Genomic DNA, 16,811 nt, shown 5'->3' with positions numbered 1-16,811 from the left:
ACAGCTCAGGCCTGTGCACAGCCCTCCCTGCCCTCGTAGAGCAAGACTGTAATAGTGTCAACAAGAATAAATAAATAAATAAATACAATAAATAAATAAATAACACTTTAAAAAGTGTTGTGTGTGTGTGTGTGCTTGTTGTGTGTGTGTGTGTGTGTGTGTGTGTTTTAAAGACTCATTGAGGCAGGAGTGTACCAGGCAGGTGTCCCAAACCCCACCCCCAGAGGTGTTGATGATCTGGAAGGCTGAGAGAATCTGGGTTTTAACAGGCTTCCAGGTGATTCTTACTTGGTGTAGACTCTAGAGTTTGAAGCTCCTTGGCCAGGTGACGTCCCAGGGTCCCTCTCCCAGCATGGCTATTGGTGGGCACCTGCCATCAACTGTCTGGGTCTGCAGACCCGCCCACCTGCCAAGACGCCCTCTCCCGCACAGTGTGCCAGTGCCCGGAGCGCCGGGCCTCTGCTCTCAGCGCCACTGGTGCCTCGCGTGATTTATGGCTGCGCCTCCCACACATACTCCGCGAGCAGGAGAACCCAGCGCACTGAACACAAATTAAATCCAGCCCTCCTCGCCTCCCAGGTAATGGGCCCATCTGATGATAGAAGAGCTTATAAACAGCTATCGTCAAATTAATCTCAATGTCAGAGAAATAATAGCGGCCGTAAATAAGACTGAGTGTGCCTGGCTCAACAGCTTGTTAGGACACTTTATAAAACGGGGCAGCAACATTAATATTAATGCACCATCTCTTTAATTCCTCCGGCCACCTGGTGCAGAGGCTGAGCACTGGCTGAGGAGTCTCCCAGGCAGCAGGACCGCTGCTCAGGGCACAAGAGGGAACCCCAGTCAAGCAGGGCTGCTGACCATCTCCCAGCCTCATCTCTTCTTCTTTCACCTCAGCCCCAACTGACCCCGTAATTGATGCAGGATTCTCAGGGTTGGGGGGACACCAGCCAAGCTCACTCCTCCCCATGCCCCTCAGGCAGCCTCCCCACCTCACTGTCCGCCTCTCTCTCACTTTCTACTAACATGGAACTCACCCTTCAACCCCAACTTGAGACCCACCTCCTCCACCAAGCCCTCCAAACCACAGCATCCCAAAGGGACTTTGCAATGTTTGTTTCATCCATCACCAGGTGGTTACAGTGGAGACTGTGATAAATCAGCTGTGCTCCCTCAGGAGCCCAGACAGACACTGCCCCTCCTGGGCCCCAACATGGGCCTGTGCAGACAGCAGAGCCCTTGGGGTGGTGACAATTGGGTGCCACTGGCCCAGACTCTCCAGCAGGCCTGGGTCCCTTGAATTTGTATTTCCTGAGATAATGTGCATAGGAACTATGGCATGTACCTGTGTGCACATCTCTGTGTGAGCAGCATGTGATTAAGTGTGTGTATGTATTTCCATCTGAGAATGTGTGTGTATATATTGTGTTCTGATCTACTGTGTACAGATAGTATTGAGTGTATATGCTCTCATCCTAAATGTCTGTGGGTAGTACAAGGATGTGGATTACATAGCAGTTGTGTGGAGATGGGTGTGTGTCAGGGATGGGCAGCTGGGTGCACTATTCTGTGAACATGGAGTGCTACATGGAGCGTGTGCAGTATGTCAAATGTAGCTGGGGGTTAAAGGCCATGGGGGCTCCCAGCTGGTAGGGAGAAAGCCCATCCCCAAGGAATCTGGGTAAGGTCAAGAATAAAAGGCGGAAGGGAAGTACTGAGCAGAGTGGGGCTTTGGTAGAAGGCCAGACCTTCCAGTGGCCGAGCTTCCCAGCCTCTGGCAGAGATTGCCCTAGCTGGCCAGCAAGTGTGTCACTGAGAGTGAGTGACCGGCTCACCACTGACCTCTGACTTGAGAGTCTTCTCTGGAGCAGCGAGGGATGGCACTTCTGGTTGGAAGACTAGGTGAGGGGGCCTTCAAGACAGGCAGTCACTACCTGATGAGCCACCTTTGGTGGCCTTCCTCTCAGTCTCCATTTCCCCTCAGCATAAGGGAGTTGCTCTGGGCCAGTCTTGAGCCTACATGACCCAGGTCCCAAGCCAGCATTTCCCAAACTGTGCTCCATGCACCAACTTCAAGGCCTGTTTTTAGGACACACACACACACACACACACACACACACACACACACACACCAAGTTCTGTGCTCAGATAGTTTGGAAAAATGCAGAACCAAAGGAATTTCTTTATTGTGGGACTTATCAGAGCCTTTACTGTGCTAATATGAATTGGGATTCTCCAAGATAAGGGTATAGTGTGTAGCATTTCCCAAGTTGTTGGACCAGGTAACTCTTCTGCACACACAACTTTTAACAGTTCAAGGGGTCGTGATATTATGTTGGACAGTGTGGACAATGCTGCCTCAGGCCCCTACTTCAAGGGTCAGCTCAACACCCTTCCCCACTGCATCTTCCAGATTTCCTAGACACTACAAACCCCTCCTTCGAGCTTCTCCCAGATTTCCCAGCAGTAGCCCTGATAACCCTATTATTATTATTATTATTATTATTATTATTATTATTATTATGCCTCCTTATTGTTTCATAGGGGTCTGTCAAGACTCCAGCCTTGTTTTCTAGGTCTTCAAGGGCAATGCCCAGGTCTCACCCTTAGCCCTTAGCTCAGGACACTTGGAGCTCTGGGTAGAGTGTGTGCACTTTGTTTTTGACAAAAGCCAATCAACCAGCAGCAATGCTGATCAACAGGCAGCACTGCTGTGCTGACAATGAGGAGTGAAAAGCCCAGCTCCCTCACAGGACATCAGCCTCCTCCCACGCCCCCTCTGCAGTGCTCTGCTTCTCAGTCCACCCTGTGTCCCCGCAGCCCCTCTGCCTGCAACACCCTGGTCAACCCCACATCCTTGAAGGCTCAGCTCAGCATCAGGCCCTCCGGGCACCGCCCTCCCCAGGAAGACTCCCCAGGACGGCTGAGAGAACACCAGCACACACTTGAAGCATACTTTCCGATGGTTCATGTGTCTGGTTCCCACCAGACTGAGTCTCTTTAGGGCAGATAAAGTGCTTAGGAGAGTGCCAAGCACAGAGCAAGTGTGACAGGAGTGTTTGCTGTTGCCATTATCATCCCCAGGTCTCCAGTGCCCGGCACGGTGTCTGGTCCAGTGCAGGTACTCAGTACACATCGGTTAGGTGAGCTGAACAAACCCATGATCAAAGCTGAGCCTCATTATAACCCTGTTGGGGGCGACAAGAATTGTTCCCATTTTACAGGCGAGAACACTGAGGCCCAGTGAAGTTTTTCCTTTCGCTTTGTTCCCCTTACCAAATTCAAAATTTCTCCTAGGAGCAGGCAGGGGATTCTGCACGTAGAAACTCCCTAGTAGGGAGCCACATACAGTAAGAGCAGCCCTATGCTCTGTGCCAGGTGTCATGGTGGGTGCAATACATCTGCCATCTCACTTGATCCTCACACAGCCTGGCAGATAAGAATGAGTATCCCAATCTGGAGGAAACAGAACCAATGCCCCAAGAGGAAATGTCCATTTCAGAGGGAGGTCATGATACCCCACAGCCAACCTCACCCTCTGCACAGCTCTCTCAAGGGACAGTGTGTGGACACCCTGGGAGCACTCAGGCAGACTGGCTGGGCAGAGGGGTGTGAGAGCAGACAGAGAGTTCCAGGGGACATGGCTAGGGCCAAGGGGATGGCAGGGAGGGAGGGGCTGGAAAGGGTGGGATGACAATGAAATGAGATGGCCCAGTGCTCCAGAAAACAAAACAAACCAACAAAACACAACAGAAAAATCAGACTAGGTAACAGCCACAGGACTCCGAACATTCATCTCTGGGATCAGATCTGGGCCTACATGAGAAAAGGTGGAGGGAGCAGGTTGACCTGAGAGCCTCCCCCGCCCCCCCAAACTCCTCCAGGCAGCAGAGCTACAGATCTCCCCCTCGGGTAACAGCACCAGTTCTGCCTCCTCTGGGAGGCCCTCCTGATTTCCCCAGGCTTCAGTGACCTCTCTCCCCATCCCATGTGCCAACCCTGGCCAGCTGCTTCCAGGCTGGGCTACGCTTTCCGGTCAGCGTGACCATGACCTGTAGCTTAGTCCGCGTGTTCTTCACCCACTTCAGGGGTGCTCAGAGGTCTCCCCAGCTAAGCTGTGTGCCGGGAGTTATCTGTGCCTCCGCTGCCCACGGCCCAAAGTGGATGTTCAGTAAATTCCTATGCAGTGCAGCTAAGACATGCCCGGCCCTTTCCTGTCTGTCCCCTGTGCACTCACTCCCTAGAACCCCTCCGACTGTTCCAGGCACAAACAAACAGGGATGTGTGTTCCGAGGGGCAGGGCAAGCTGGGAATGGCCATCCTTTGCAAAGCACCTCCCAGGATTTTGTGTGCCTTGTACTCTATCATAACTCTCTTTCATCCCCTCCTCCCATGATCCTAATGACAGTATTAATAATGATTATCTCCATTTTTCTGATGGAGAGACTGAGGTTCAGAGAGGTCCAAAGTCACCTGGCTTGTAGGTCGTAAGGCCAGGAGTTGAACCCAAGACTGTCCGATGCCAGAGAGTGTACATTTCTTGCAAGTGCTTGGTCTCCCCTAACCGTCCTTGGGGAGCCCCAGGAAGTGCAGCCTGGCCGGGGAGCAGGCCTCAAAGTCCAAGGGCCTGCGTTTCTGTTCGGGGAGATAAAAATGTTTTGGAAACAGAAAATGGTGATGGTGGCACAACATTACGGATGTACTTAAATGCCCCTGAATCGTACACTATAGAAGGGGCTTAAATGGCAAATTGTATGCCAGATATATTTCACCACAGTAAAGCGGGGAGTCCTAGAGCACCAGGGCAGCCCTGGCTGGGCGTCGCCCACAGGAGGGCCTCCCTCACACACCCGTTCACAGGGCTCCTCTCCATCCTCTGACCTTCCCCCGGGACCCTCGCTCCCAGTCCTGGCCCTGGCTCTCCAGACACCAGATACAGTGGGTCAGCACCACCGCTTCTCCCGCTGCCCAGTTAAAGCCCACGCTGCCTCCAGCCGCGCCCAGAACGTGCCCTCGTCCACCGCCGTGGGGCTGCTGGAGCTCAGACTGCTTCCCATGGCCTCGGGCCTCAGGGGCAACACAACGGTCCTGATGGGGCCCTTGGGAGCTGGCTTGGCGACTCCAGCCACTGGACAGACTTGGGTTTCTAGCACCCAGAGCGCTCCTCACACTTCCCTAGAAGTGCCTGAATGTCATAGGGGTGCGACACGAGCCCGTCCCCCAGCCCCCAGCCGTGGGGGCATGGCTGGGACTGGCCTTCCCGAATGAATATGTCATCGAAGTTCCATGTTTTCATCAAAAGTTCATGCAAACTTTGCAACTGGTGACATAAGAGTTCCTTGTTTAGTTTAATATAAAAATCACCTTTTCCCCAAATTTAGCAGTAAAACAGGAAGCCAGGCTGTGTTTACCCTGTGGGGTGGCGAGGCTCTTTTTAGCCCTGAGCAGAGGTTCTGCTCACGGCCTGTCACACCACTGGCCGGGCCCCCTCTGGTCTGGATGTGCCCACCCACCCATGTCAGCACCAGCACAAGGCAGGACTCGGCAGGTATGGGCACAGACCTGGTGGGTACCCACATAATGAGTGGCACCTGCCGAGGAGCCAGACAGCAGAGCAGGTCTCTAACTTCCTCCTCCCACCTTCCCACGCTTTCTGCTCCTTCTCACGCCCCACCCCCCTGCCAGAGGAAGCTTGCACTGGTCAGGGACCCTATAGGATGGGATGGGATGGGACAGAATAGGAAAACGCCACCCCAGGTTCACGTCTGGGCTTCTCTTCTACCTTCTCCATTCCTCTCCCAGCTCACTCCCAGGTGAGGGCAGGTCGGCTGGTGTTCCCTTCCCCCACATGGCCTCTCTTCCCCTCCCCCCTCCCCTTGTCCCGTTCCTCTTGGTGAGGAGACAGCTGGATTCCTGGGTCCTGGTGGGGCCCAGGCTCTCTCCCATGGCCTCTTGCTGCCCTTCCCATGCTGCTCTGGGCCGCGACAGCTCTGTCCCCTGGGCAAGCCCACCTGGGCAGCCTCAGTATCTCCTCAGCCAAAGGAAGTCAGGCAGGAGCTGCCTCCTGGGCCCTGCCTCCCTGAGAGCAGCTGGGCGCTGCACCCCCCCCTCCCCCACTACCCCGTCTTCAGGCCTGACTTCCATCTATGACCAGGGAGGTGGGGAGGGTGGGGAGTCGGGGGTGAGTCCACCAAAGGTGAGGCCAAGGCCAAGGCCAAGGCCAGGACCTACCCACCCTGGTGTCCAAAGGGGCTCCGGTGCATGCCAACCGAATCGGGCTCTGACCAGCTCATTTTGTCTCTCTCCCTGGGCACCGATTTGGGCACACATACTGCTGGGCATGGGTGACCTGTGCAGGGAGCCTTGAAAAAGGGAGCCAGCCCGTGGGTCCCGGTCTTCCCCTGTGACAGCCTCACCTTCACCAGGCAGATTTCTCAGCTCTGGTCAGCAGCAGCAGGCCTCATGGGTGGGGGCCTCATAGGTGGGGCCTCATAGGTGGGGGCGTAGCTCTGACAGGCCCTGTGCGTCCCCCTCAGTGCATTCTAGCCCTCCTCCAGGAGTGCCATGGAGGCTGAGGACCCCCTGGAAGGGCTACCCTTTGACTTAAGGAAAGCCAGTGTCTCCAGCCTTGGGGGGGGGGGGAGTGGGAGGTGATGGGGGGGCCACATTAACCCATTAGTGCCCACAGGGTTTGGGAGCAAAAGCAATTGCTCTAGGAGTGGGGTGGCCTGGGGAACAGGTGCACTGTGGGCCCCTCAGCGGCGAGGAGGGGGTGGCACGGAGGCCTGGCAGCTGCGGGAGGAGAGGAGAGCAGGAGCAAGGCAAGCCGCCCGGGGAGGGGGGTTGTCTGAGAGTGCCTCCCCCCTCCCCACCCACTCACAGCCCCGGAGGGGGAGCAGCAGCTGTTCAAAGCTTCCTGCCCTTCCTTGAGACAGGTGTTGGCTGAATTCTCACTTCCTCCCAGCCCGAGAGCTCCTCCCACCCCCTCCACCCGCAGCCTGGTGCTGAGTCAGCAGCACACTCACCTCCCTCCCAGGCTCCCGGAGGCCAGTGCTGCACTGCCACCACCGCCTGGGGACCAGCCACCGCGTGGTGACTTCCTGGAGGGCTGACAGTCTCCCCCAGCCCGGCCCCTGCCCCGCACCCCTCGGGACAACCTCTAAAGCCAGGGCCGCATCAGGAAGCAATGATTCTCAGGGAGCTTCTTGCTCAGAGGCTGGACCAGAGCGGCAGGGCCAGGAAGCAGGACTGACCCTAAGCTTGGGCCCCGTGGGGGTCTGTGCTCACAGCTCTGCCACAGCCCACCAGGGTAACTGCTGCTCCCCTTCCCTCCCAGGGCACAGCAACCGCGGAAGGTGCGTGCCTATCCACTGAGCGCTAAAGAGCGGGTGGGTAGGGGAGAAGGGGAGGCGAAAAGAATGGAAATGTTCTTCTCATCAAAAGGAAATCACAGCCTTTTGGAGCAGGAAGGGGCAATTAGGCCACTTCTGTCCCTTGGCAGAGAGGAAGCACAGGCACCGAGCGAGGCCACGGGTTATAGGAGAGCGGGAGGGGCTGTTCCCACTGTACTGGGTGGCCTGTCGGAGGGCTACCGCTGTGAATAATGCGCCTCATTATTGTTACTGTGGCCCTTGGTTGGCTTCTCGCTTTGTTTCATTTGCCCTGGGCACAGAATGCCCTTTCACTGATGGGGAAACTGAGGCCCGGTGGAGGAAGTTGACTTGCTCAAGATCACAGTGGAAGTTTGTGGCAGAACAAAGACCAGCACCCAGATCTCAGAAGAGTTTATCCAGATCTTCTTCCCTCCTCAAGCTCTCTCTTATCGGCCCTCCCCTCCACCTATCTGGGCCTATCTGGAAGGGGCTGATGGTGGGCAGAGAGGCATGGGTGCTGTCAGACCTGTTCCACTAACCACCTCCTCCCAAACAGCCCAAGGGAGGTGTAGGCAAACCAGCACGGAGTGGCCCTGCAACCCAGGCCATTTGAGTACCTCAGAAGCCACGGAGCCTGAGGGCAGAGCCACCATCAAGTGGAATATTATGCAGCCATACACACACACACACACACACACACACACACACACACACACACACTAGAGGCCCGGTGCATGAAATTTGTGCACGGGGGTGGGGGGCCCCTTCAGCCCACTTGCACCCTTTCCAATCCAAGACCCCTCAGGGGATGTCCGACTGCTGGTCTAGACCGGCAGTCAGACAAGACCGGCAGTCGGACATCCCTCTCACAATCCTGGACCGCTGGCTCCTAATCGCTCACCTGCCTGCCTGCCTGGTCACCCCTAACTGCCCACCCCCCCGCCGGCCTGATCACCCCTCACTGCCTCTGCATACTGGCCTGGTCATCTCTAACTGCCCCCCGCTGCTGGCCAGGTCGCCCCCAACTGCCCCCTCCATGCCAGCCTGGTTGCTCCTAACTGCCCCCCCCCAACTGGCTTGGTCACCCCTAACTGCCCTCCTGCCAGCCTGGTTGCCCCTCATGCCCCCCCCCCCTTTGCCGGCCTGGTCACCCCATGCAGCCTGCTTGTTCAGTCATTTGGTCGTCCCTCGAGTGGGCCCTGGGCAGCTGGGGGTCTGAGGGGACTGGGGGACTCCAGAGGCAGGCGCGTGGAGTGGCTGGACCCGCCTGGGGGTGGGCCCGGCCGTGCCATGCGCCTGCCCTGCCACCCCAGTGGGGCTGAGGGGACTGGGTGCCGCCATCTTGTGGCTGTGGGTGCCACCATCTTTGAGGGTGTGGCAGTCAATTAGCATATTCCCTCCTTATTGGCTGTGGGCGCCGCCATCTTTGTAAGGGTGTGATGGTCAATTGGCATATTACCTCTTTATTAGATAGGATATATGATGCTTGTGAAAATAGCCTAGCAAAACATGAAAAGGAAGGCTTGTGCTTACTCAATTCTGCTTACTTCCTCTTACATAAGGCCCCTGTGTCAATCTTCCTTCCCATCCTTCACATCTCTGGTTTGGGCTCTGTCACCCCTGGGAGTGTGCCGTGGCCTCCTCCCTGGCCTCCACCCCCTGGGATCACCCCAGTGTCATCAGCTGCCAAAATAAGTGGTTGAAACAGAACTCTTCCCAGAGAGCTTCCAACAGCTAACGGAGCAAATCCACACTCTACCGGGGCTTCCAGAGACAATGTCTCTTCCAGACTTTTCTCCCCCATTCTCTGGAACTCTACCGCTTAATTCCTGGAGTTGTGCTCTAGAGAGAATCATTCAAAGCCATGCCAATGGTCCCAGGGCCTCCTGTAGCTGTGCAATGTGACAGGGCTGAACACGTACCCCTACACACACACATGCATACACACACCTCCCTGCTCATATACACTATCTGTTCTTGCCAACCAGAGCCACTGGCCTTGGCCAAGGTCTCACTCCTTCCCCATCCCCCACATGAAGCTCCTCCCTCCTATATACACACCACTCTTTGATGCACATCTCAACCTCACCTCCTCAGCAAGGTCATCTCTGACTTTATTTGATCCCTGAGGCTAGTAAACGCCTACAGTTGTGGGGAATGGGGGCCCCTGCTGTGTGTCAGGGCCTTCAAATACTGACAAACGCTATCAGGTAGGTATTATGATGGCCATTATTCAGTTGATGCTCAGAGCAGTGGCCTCAGTTCACCCTTCCAGGTCAAGTCGGGGCTACTCCTCAAACCTGAATTGCTCCAAGCTCTTTGTACCTCACCAGTCAAGTGCCCAAATCTTCTGCCCTCCATTTGGGCACTTAGGCACACAGCATCTTGGACAGAATCGGATTTTCTGAGCATTCGTCTCCCAGCCTCAGCATGAGCCTCAGGAGGGCAGGCACCCAGGTCTTACCTTGTTCTCATATCCCCTTTCGGTTGGCCCCAAAGGTATTCAATCAACACTCATTGACTAAAGGAACAAACAAGGGAGTGAATGAACGACTGAACGCATGAAGGTACAGGCCCTGCGAGTGGTTCAGATGTGGGGTTATGAATGTTTGCTTTCCGCTCTGAAGTCATCTAGAAAATCTGAGTCTCTCAAGATAAGCCCTCTCCACTAGCTGCCCTCTCTCCCAATTCTTCTTGGAAATATATCAGTTCATCTGTGGCTAAACCATACCAGAAACTAATAACTACTCATTCACATTCCTATTACGTTAACCCAGGAATTTTTAAAGAGCGGTTTAGATCCATAGAAAAACTAAGGCACAGGGTCTTGTACGTTGTGCAGCAGTGGTTGAGTAGGACTGAGCCATCCACAGTCACCCCTGATCTGGAGTCCAGGGCCTGTGTCTCCTGTGCAGGATAGGGGCCCCCACTGCCCCTGGGTCCTGAACAAGCTGTTGCTTCCCTAGCCCAGGAAACCATGTGGTTTTCCAGTGTGGCACTGCAGCCTGCTTATTTAAAGATGGGAAAGATGTTGGGGGAGGCTGGTTGGATGCGGGTGGGGGGGTGGGGTGGGCGCGGCAAGAGGTGAGCAAACTGCAAAAGAAAGAGAAGTGGCCCCGTCTCTGTCATCTGCATATTAGGGCACGGAGACTCTTGGTGGCCTTTTCCCCTAACTTTGAATGCTCTCGCCAGTATTGGCTGGTTTGATGGGAAACTATTATTTAAGACAACTCATCAATTAAGTGGGCCTTATCAGATGTTAGTTTGAAGAGAGAAGTTCTCTTGTTCAGAAAGGGGAGCTGTGAACAAGAACTGTGCTCCCTCTTGTCACAAAGTGCGGTATCGGATCTACGTAACAGATGGCTTTTCCAAAACCCTGGAGTTAAAAGTTATTAAAACAGATCTATGTCAGATGGTTGAGAGGGTAGATATAAAGTGCACTGGCTTTGCAATGATTGGATCATCCAGTTGGGAAGGTTGGGGTGGGAGGCTACTTCATATGAATGTGTTTATCCTGACAATCTGGGTGAAAATACAGGATGCATTTGATAAGATGCTAAAACATGACTTCCCATTAACACACTAACTTTCCATATTATGACTAGGTTGCTAAACCACCTTTGAAATGTCTTGGTCGAATAATTCTGACACACAGAACACTAATGTAGAAAAAATAAATAAATCTAGGAGTTGATCTAATGAGCCACAGCTCCTTAGGACAAGAATGCGGGGGATCCCCCGATTTGCAGTAGTTTTATTATTGTTGAGGGGTGGTTTGTTTTATTTCTTAAACTAGGTACAAAATTTAAAGTTTCGTGTAAAGCAAAATGAGAGGAGGAGGGGGGGGGGGTTGAGAGGAGGAGAAAAGGAAGAAAAATCCTGCAAGACCTGCATCTCTCTCCTTGTACAACTACAGCATGAGCTCCACTGGGGACTTCTGTGTGTGTCCATGTGTCACAGTAAATCAGCTCAGCTTTCCCACTCGGGCTGGGAGAGCAGGAGAACAAAGGGCTGGAGCCACAAGGGCAGCCGTGGGGGAGAGGAGAGCCCCCCCGTACCCCCCCCCCCGGCCACAGAGGGGCCAGGAAGCACTGTGGTCAGGCAGGGGTGCGCCTGCCCAGGAAGGAAGGCCGGCAGAAGGGCAGAGGCAAGCCTGAGAGACAGCCCAGAGGAGAGAGGAGGCGTCAGGTCAGCCCAAGGAAAAGCGACTCCAAAATGATGACCCTTTGAAGGCACCGTGAATTTCTTTAATCCACTGATTTCCTGGGTGTCTAAAACACCTCATTTAGCAAGGCTTGTTCTGGGCTGACACTGAAGAGCTGTAATTGACAAATGCTTGAATTTGGGTTCCACTGGGGGTGGGGGTGGGGAGGGAATACCTCTCCAATGGAATTATGGAGAAAGATGCATTTTTAAGGCCTCTTCTTCCAATTCAATTTCCAGGTAGGTGCTGGCTGGCTTCCCTCTTGATCCCCACCCCTTTCCCCAACAGACACACACACACACACACACACACACACACTGCCAAGAGATCTGGCTTTCTTTCTCAGGAGCGGCACTAGGGCCACAGATGAGACAGCTGTCAGGGACTAGGCTATAATCAGCTTTAACTGGCTCCCAGCCTGCAGAGGGCACAGACCCCTTATTCCTATGCTAACAGGTCAGGCTGCTGGCCCTGGGATGAATGCAGGGGTGATCCAATCGGTTTCTGTTTCAAACATCCTCCTTCTGCAAGATCTGCATGCAAATCTTACATCGCCAGTCCCCAAAATGTAAATATGCACACAGAAGAGGGTACTTTAAAATTCCAGATCATGACTTCAACCTCATGGGACATGTCACCCCCCCCACACGCACCCCCAGAATGGTTTTGAAGGACAGTCAATCAATGAGACAGTAAAAGGAAAAGTTAAAGCACAACTGAAAAATGAGTTTTTCAGGCAAGTCTGAAATGCTACGAGATTGCTAGTTAAGAACAGTATCCCTTTTCTCAACTTGAGTGTTATAGCCCCTTCTCTTCACCAGCATCACAAACCGAGTGCCGTGTAACTTGGAAACCAAGATGAGATGTGGAGGCTCCTAGCTGCACAGGTGGCCAAAGATAGGGGTTCCCTCTACGCAGTTGAGCTGTTTGGGTGCGACAGGACCACCGACCCTCCCATCACCTCAGAGGTCTATTGTGAAAAGATATGGACTGGATGAGATTAAGGTCACCATATCTGTACCACAAAACAAAAGAAAAAAAAAGTTAAAAAAAAAAAAAAGGCATTCACTCGAGTCTTACAATGGGAGGTGGGAGTGGTGGGTGGGTGAGGGTGGGGAGAGAAAAGCGAGGGGGGATATCTAAACAGCGGGATACGACAATAAATGGGAAACAGCAAGAGAAAAAGCACACTAGGTTAATATAGGAAACTAGTTCTTTATTGAGAGATTGTATATTAGTATTAGTGGATTCTGTGTGTAACAATGTTGTCATGCACACGATACAAAAAAAAAAAAAAAAAGAAGAAGAAAAAAAAAAGAAAAGAAAAGGGCTGGGTCCACCATGCTTCGAAGGGCAACAGAACAAAAGCAGCGTACAATGAGCAGATGGCCCGGGCTACACGACCACAGTGCGGTTCAGCAGGGTAACATCTCTAACCGAGCGCTGTACATTGTCAACTGGGGGATGGAAAAAAATACAGATCATGCTTTAGTTTTAGTACAAGAAAAGGTGAAAAGATACACAACCAAAAGGATATTTGGTACAGAAAAAAATTACCCACAAAATAAGAACAGGAAGTAATTCAGCACAGCAGAACACGTTATCCCTGTTTAATGGAAAACCATTTTGCTGGGGATTCCTTTTTGGTTCTTTTTTTTTCTCCCCCCCCCCGCCCCCACTTTCTTTTCAGATTGCCACATGGCAATCTAGGGAGGCCACTTGTGACTTTATTTTGGAAGGGCCCTTGAAGTAGGGGCCTTAGTCTTTCATTATTGTTCTGTTTTGTTTCAAGCAGGTCTGGCCAGTGAGAGACGGCTATTAAAGGGGCAGCTCTGAGGGCCACGGCAGATGTCCAAAGATGCTCTTGACACTTTACAATTAAACAATGAAGACACCGTGGGCCATGGCTCCCCCTTAAGCCAGGGACCTTGCTGCACCAAATTTTCAGAGGCCACAGAGTAGCAGCAACTATCATTTCATCAAAGGTGTTCAGAGGTATCGTTTTATTATTTTTTGCCTCCGACTAAATGTGATCTGTTCACTTATGCCTGGGTGCTGCCAGAAAGGTCGCTGATGGTCACCCAGATAAGTGGGAAATGGGGTGCTATGGCCTCCAAGCCAAGGCAAGGCAAAAGGAATCCACTTAACAGGGATTTACAGTGCAATGTACTCGGCTAAACAAGATGAAGATACAAAAATGGTTATTTCTCTACATCTATTCTGAAATGGCCTACATCCTATATTACTATAATGGAAACTAAAAAGAACAGATTTAAGCTTGCAGGCTGTCTAATAGTTTTACAAGAAGATTGTGGTTTAGGACCTTGTTGGGTTAAGCATTAGTATCCTCTATCAGAAGGTCATGAATTCTTATCACACTGTGCTCAGTTTTACCCACAGCCCAGTCATCCTCAGCCCTTGAATTTCCTGTGGGCGTGTTTGAAAGTAAACTTTGACCTAAGAGCAGGATATTTTCTGTTGGATTTTTTTGGGAGGGGATGAGTGAGGGGAGGGGGTAATTAAAAATAAAATTTAAAGACAGCTGAGCAATTTGAATTTCAAAACATGGACTCGGCATCCTGCAATGGTATTTAGAGATCAGTGGTATTAATGAGGATGATAATGATTTAATCAGTATAATTATACTTTCAGGCTCAACATCCTTCTTAATCATTTTTTAATTTCTGCCTAGTGTAATGTTCCACACTCGTTTTCAGAGGAAATGCCAAGTAATAAAACATAATTGTGATTTGGGGGAGGGGGCGTTGGCATATCAAGGGAGACCTCATCCAGCCCCCCATTCCAATTCCTCACACACCCACTCCCCCCCACCCCCCTCCAGTGCTAGGCTGGCCTGAGATAGGGGATACTGCCGCTTAAATAGCAATGCTTCCTCAGATGGAGACAGGAGATGGTTAAGAGGGGTGTCACAATACAGCTAAATGCGGAGGCAGAGGGTCACAGCGCACACAGCAGCGAGTTGACCATTCACTGAGCTACACAATGAAGAAAAAAAAAAGATTTGATAAATGCAGAATGTCATCATTCTATCATCACACAAAAAAAACTGCGGTTCAAACAGGCCTAAGAGGGTCAACCTTGCCTTTTAGGTTCTGGGGAGAGGCGTGGGGTTGGGGACAGCTGGGCTGGGAGAAAGGGGGCTGGGCTTTCCTTTTCTTGCCCAATCGGGCCCCTGGGGCGCACTAAGGCTCTGGCCCCTCGACCCCACCCCCCCCCACACCCCCCTCGGTCTTGGTGGAGCAGCCCGGTAGCTAAGGGAAGACATCATCGTGTGCCTGCGGGAGGGGAGAGGAGGGCCTTTGCCAGCAGGGATTTAAGCAGACGTGGAGTGGGAGAGGACAGAAGAAACAATTCCAAGAAGAAAAATGTGAGTCCAGAAGCAGAATACAAAAAGAATAAAAAATGAATCCAAATGCATCCCGGATTTGCTTTGGGAGGTGGGGAATTTTTTTTTTTTTTTATTAAAAGAGGATGGAAGAAATGCGGGGAGAGGGAAATCAAGCTATTGTAGCAGAATGTTAGGGAAAGGGATGTGGGGAAGGGGACCGTGCAAACACACCCCATATACCACAGTTAAAAACAAAGCCGGCGCTGGCCTGCTGCTCGGTCAACGCCTGCCCGGCAGCGGCCAGGCAGGGCAGCTCACCACCTCGTCCGCACACACAGCAACACCCAAGGGCCGGGCACCGGCTCTGGCTGGGCCCAGAGGTGCACAGCAGTGCACGTCTGACTCTCCGAGGCGCGCACACTCTTGCGCACACACGCACACGCACACACCCAAGCATTTTGAACCCGTGAATACAACTGTCATACAAAGGCAATGGGGTGGGGGGGGGGGGGTAAAGGGGGTAGCACAAGGGCAAAATACAGAAAGGATTAAAGGGAGAAAAGAATGGGACGGGAAATCATGCAAATGCCCAAGAGAGGGCTGGGGGCTAGGGCATGGGATGGGGCCAAGACCAGATCCCAGCTACCCAGCCATCCGTATCAATGGCCAAGAAATGAAATACAAACACAAAAAACACAAAACACACATGTACCTTTAAAAAAAAAAGCACATCACAGAAAACCAAGTATGTTTACACACACACACACACACACGATCCCACGCACACGCGCGCACACAGGCATGTATCTCCGTCTGCCGATCACACAGGGCTAGGAATCAGGGGAAGGGGCTGTGACTGGGGGAATTGCGATCGCCGCAAAGAATAAAAAATGGGGCTGGGGAGGGAGGGACTCAAATTCGCCAAACCCTAACTTCACTACAAAAGCTCCCACGAGGGCGGCCGCCCCCTCACTCAGGGGTACCCCCCAAAAGGGAGAGGGGAGAAGCCACCGCTCGCCCTGCGTCCCGCGGGTGTGCCCTGAGCCCCCCGCCGCCCCGGTGCCCGCCCCCGCCCCGGTGCCCGCGGCGATCCACGCTCCGAAGCGGACCCCGAAAGGAAAAAGCGATACCTCTGTTTCGCACAGAGCCAAACACTGGAAGCACGAGATAGCCGACGTGGACCAGGACCATCCTGGCTCCTCGCGCGGCGGCGGCGGCTGCGCGCGGGCCCTTTGTGGCGCGGCTCCCGGGCGCGGACGCGGGCGGCGGCGGGGCTGCGGGAGCCGCCGGGGCGGGAGGCGGAGCGCGGGGCGCGGGCGGCGGCGGGGCGGCGGCTGGCGGGGAGACAGATGGCCCATGGAAAGGCTCCCTTCCCGGCTCCTCTCGACATTCAAAGGCGCTGGGGCCGCAGCTGCCGCCACACAAAGGCGCGCGCAGCCAATGGGAACGGAGCGCAGCGCGGCGCGGCCTCGCCGGAACCGCGGGGGACAGCGGGGACCGCGGGCGCGCGGGTGGCGGAGGGGGGGAGGGAGGGAGGGATGACGGCGGAGAGAGAGCGGGCGGCCAATCGCGGTGGCCCGCGGCCCAGAGCGGAGGGGTGGGGCGGGGGTCAGCCCCGGGGGACGCATGGAGCCCAGCGCGGATCCCCGGTCGCCTGCAGCCCAGGGCCCACGCGCGTGAAGCGCCCTGCACATAGCACCGAGAGGAACGTGCACTCAGACATGTGGAGGTGCGTTCGTGCGTGCGAAGAGACAGGCACGAGCGCAGCAAATGCACACGACCCGGAGGTCCTTGCACACTACACGCGGGTCACTCGGGGACTTGCGCGCGTGGAGGCTGGCGCACGTGCCGCGCCTGACTGCGGACACGAGTGGAGCTGGTA

General features: G+C 53.8%; 1 protein-coding gene across 1 annotated transcript in view; it reads right to left on the bottom strand.

Moving 5' to 3' along the window:
- The window catches only part of ARK2C (arkadia (RNF111) C-terminal like ring finger ubiquitin ligase 2C), an 82,934-nt gene extending 66,650 nt beyond the window's left edge, over nucleotides 1–16,284 (bottom strand). Inside the window, exon 1 of the mRNA XM_008157976.3 lies at nucleotides 16,060–16,284. Within this exon, the coding sequence (XP_008156198.1) occupies nucleotides 16,060–16,120 (61 nt within the window). The 5' untranslated portion in view covers nucleotides 16,121–16,284. The remainder of the gene's footprint in view (nucleotides 1–16,059) is intronic.
- Nucleotides 16,285–16,811: the final 527 nt, after the last annotated feature.

The sequence above is a fragment of the Eptesicus fuscus genome, chromosome 12 (assembly GCF_027574615.1).
Source record: "Eptesicus fuscus isolate TK198812 chromosome 12, DD_ASM_mEF_20220401, whole genome shotgun sequence".
Taxonomy (NCBI): domain Eukaryota; kingdom Metazoa; phylum Chordata; class Mammalia; order Chiroptera; family Vespertilionidae; genus Eptesicus; species Eptesicus fuscus.
Note: the sequence above shows the minus strand (reverse complement) of the source record. Positions and strands in the feature narration are given on the sequence as shown.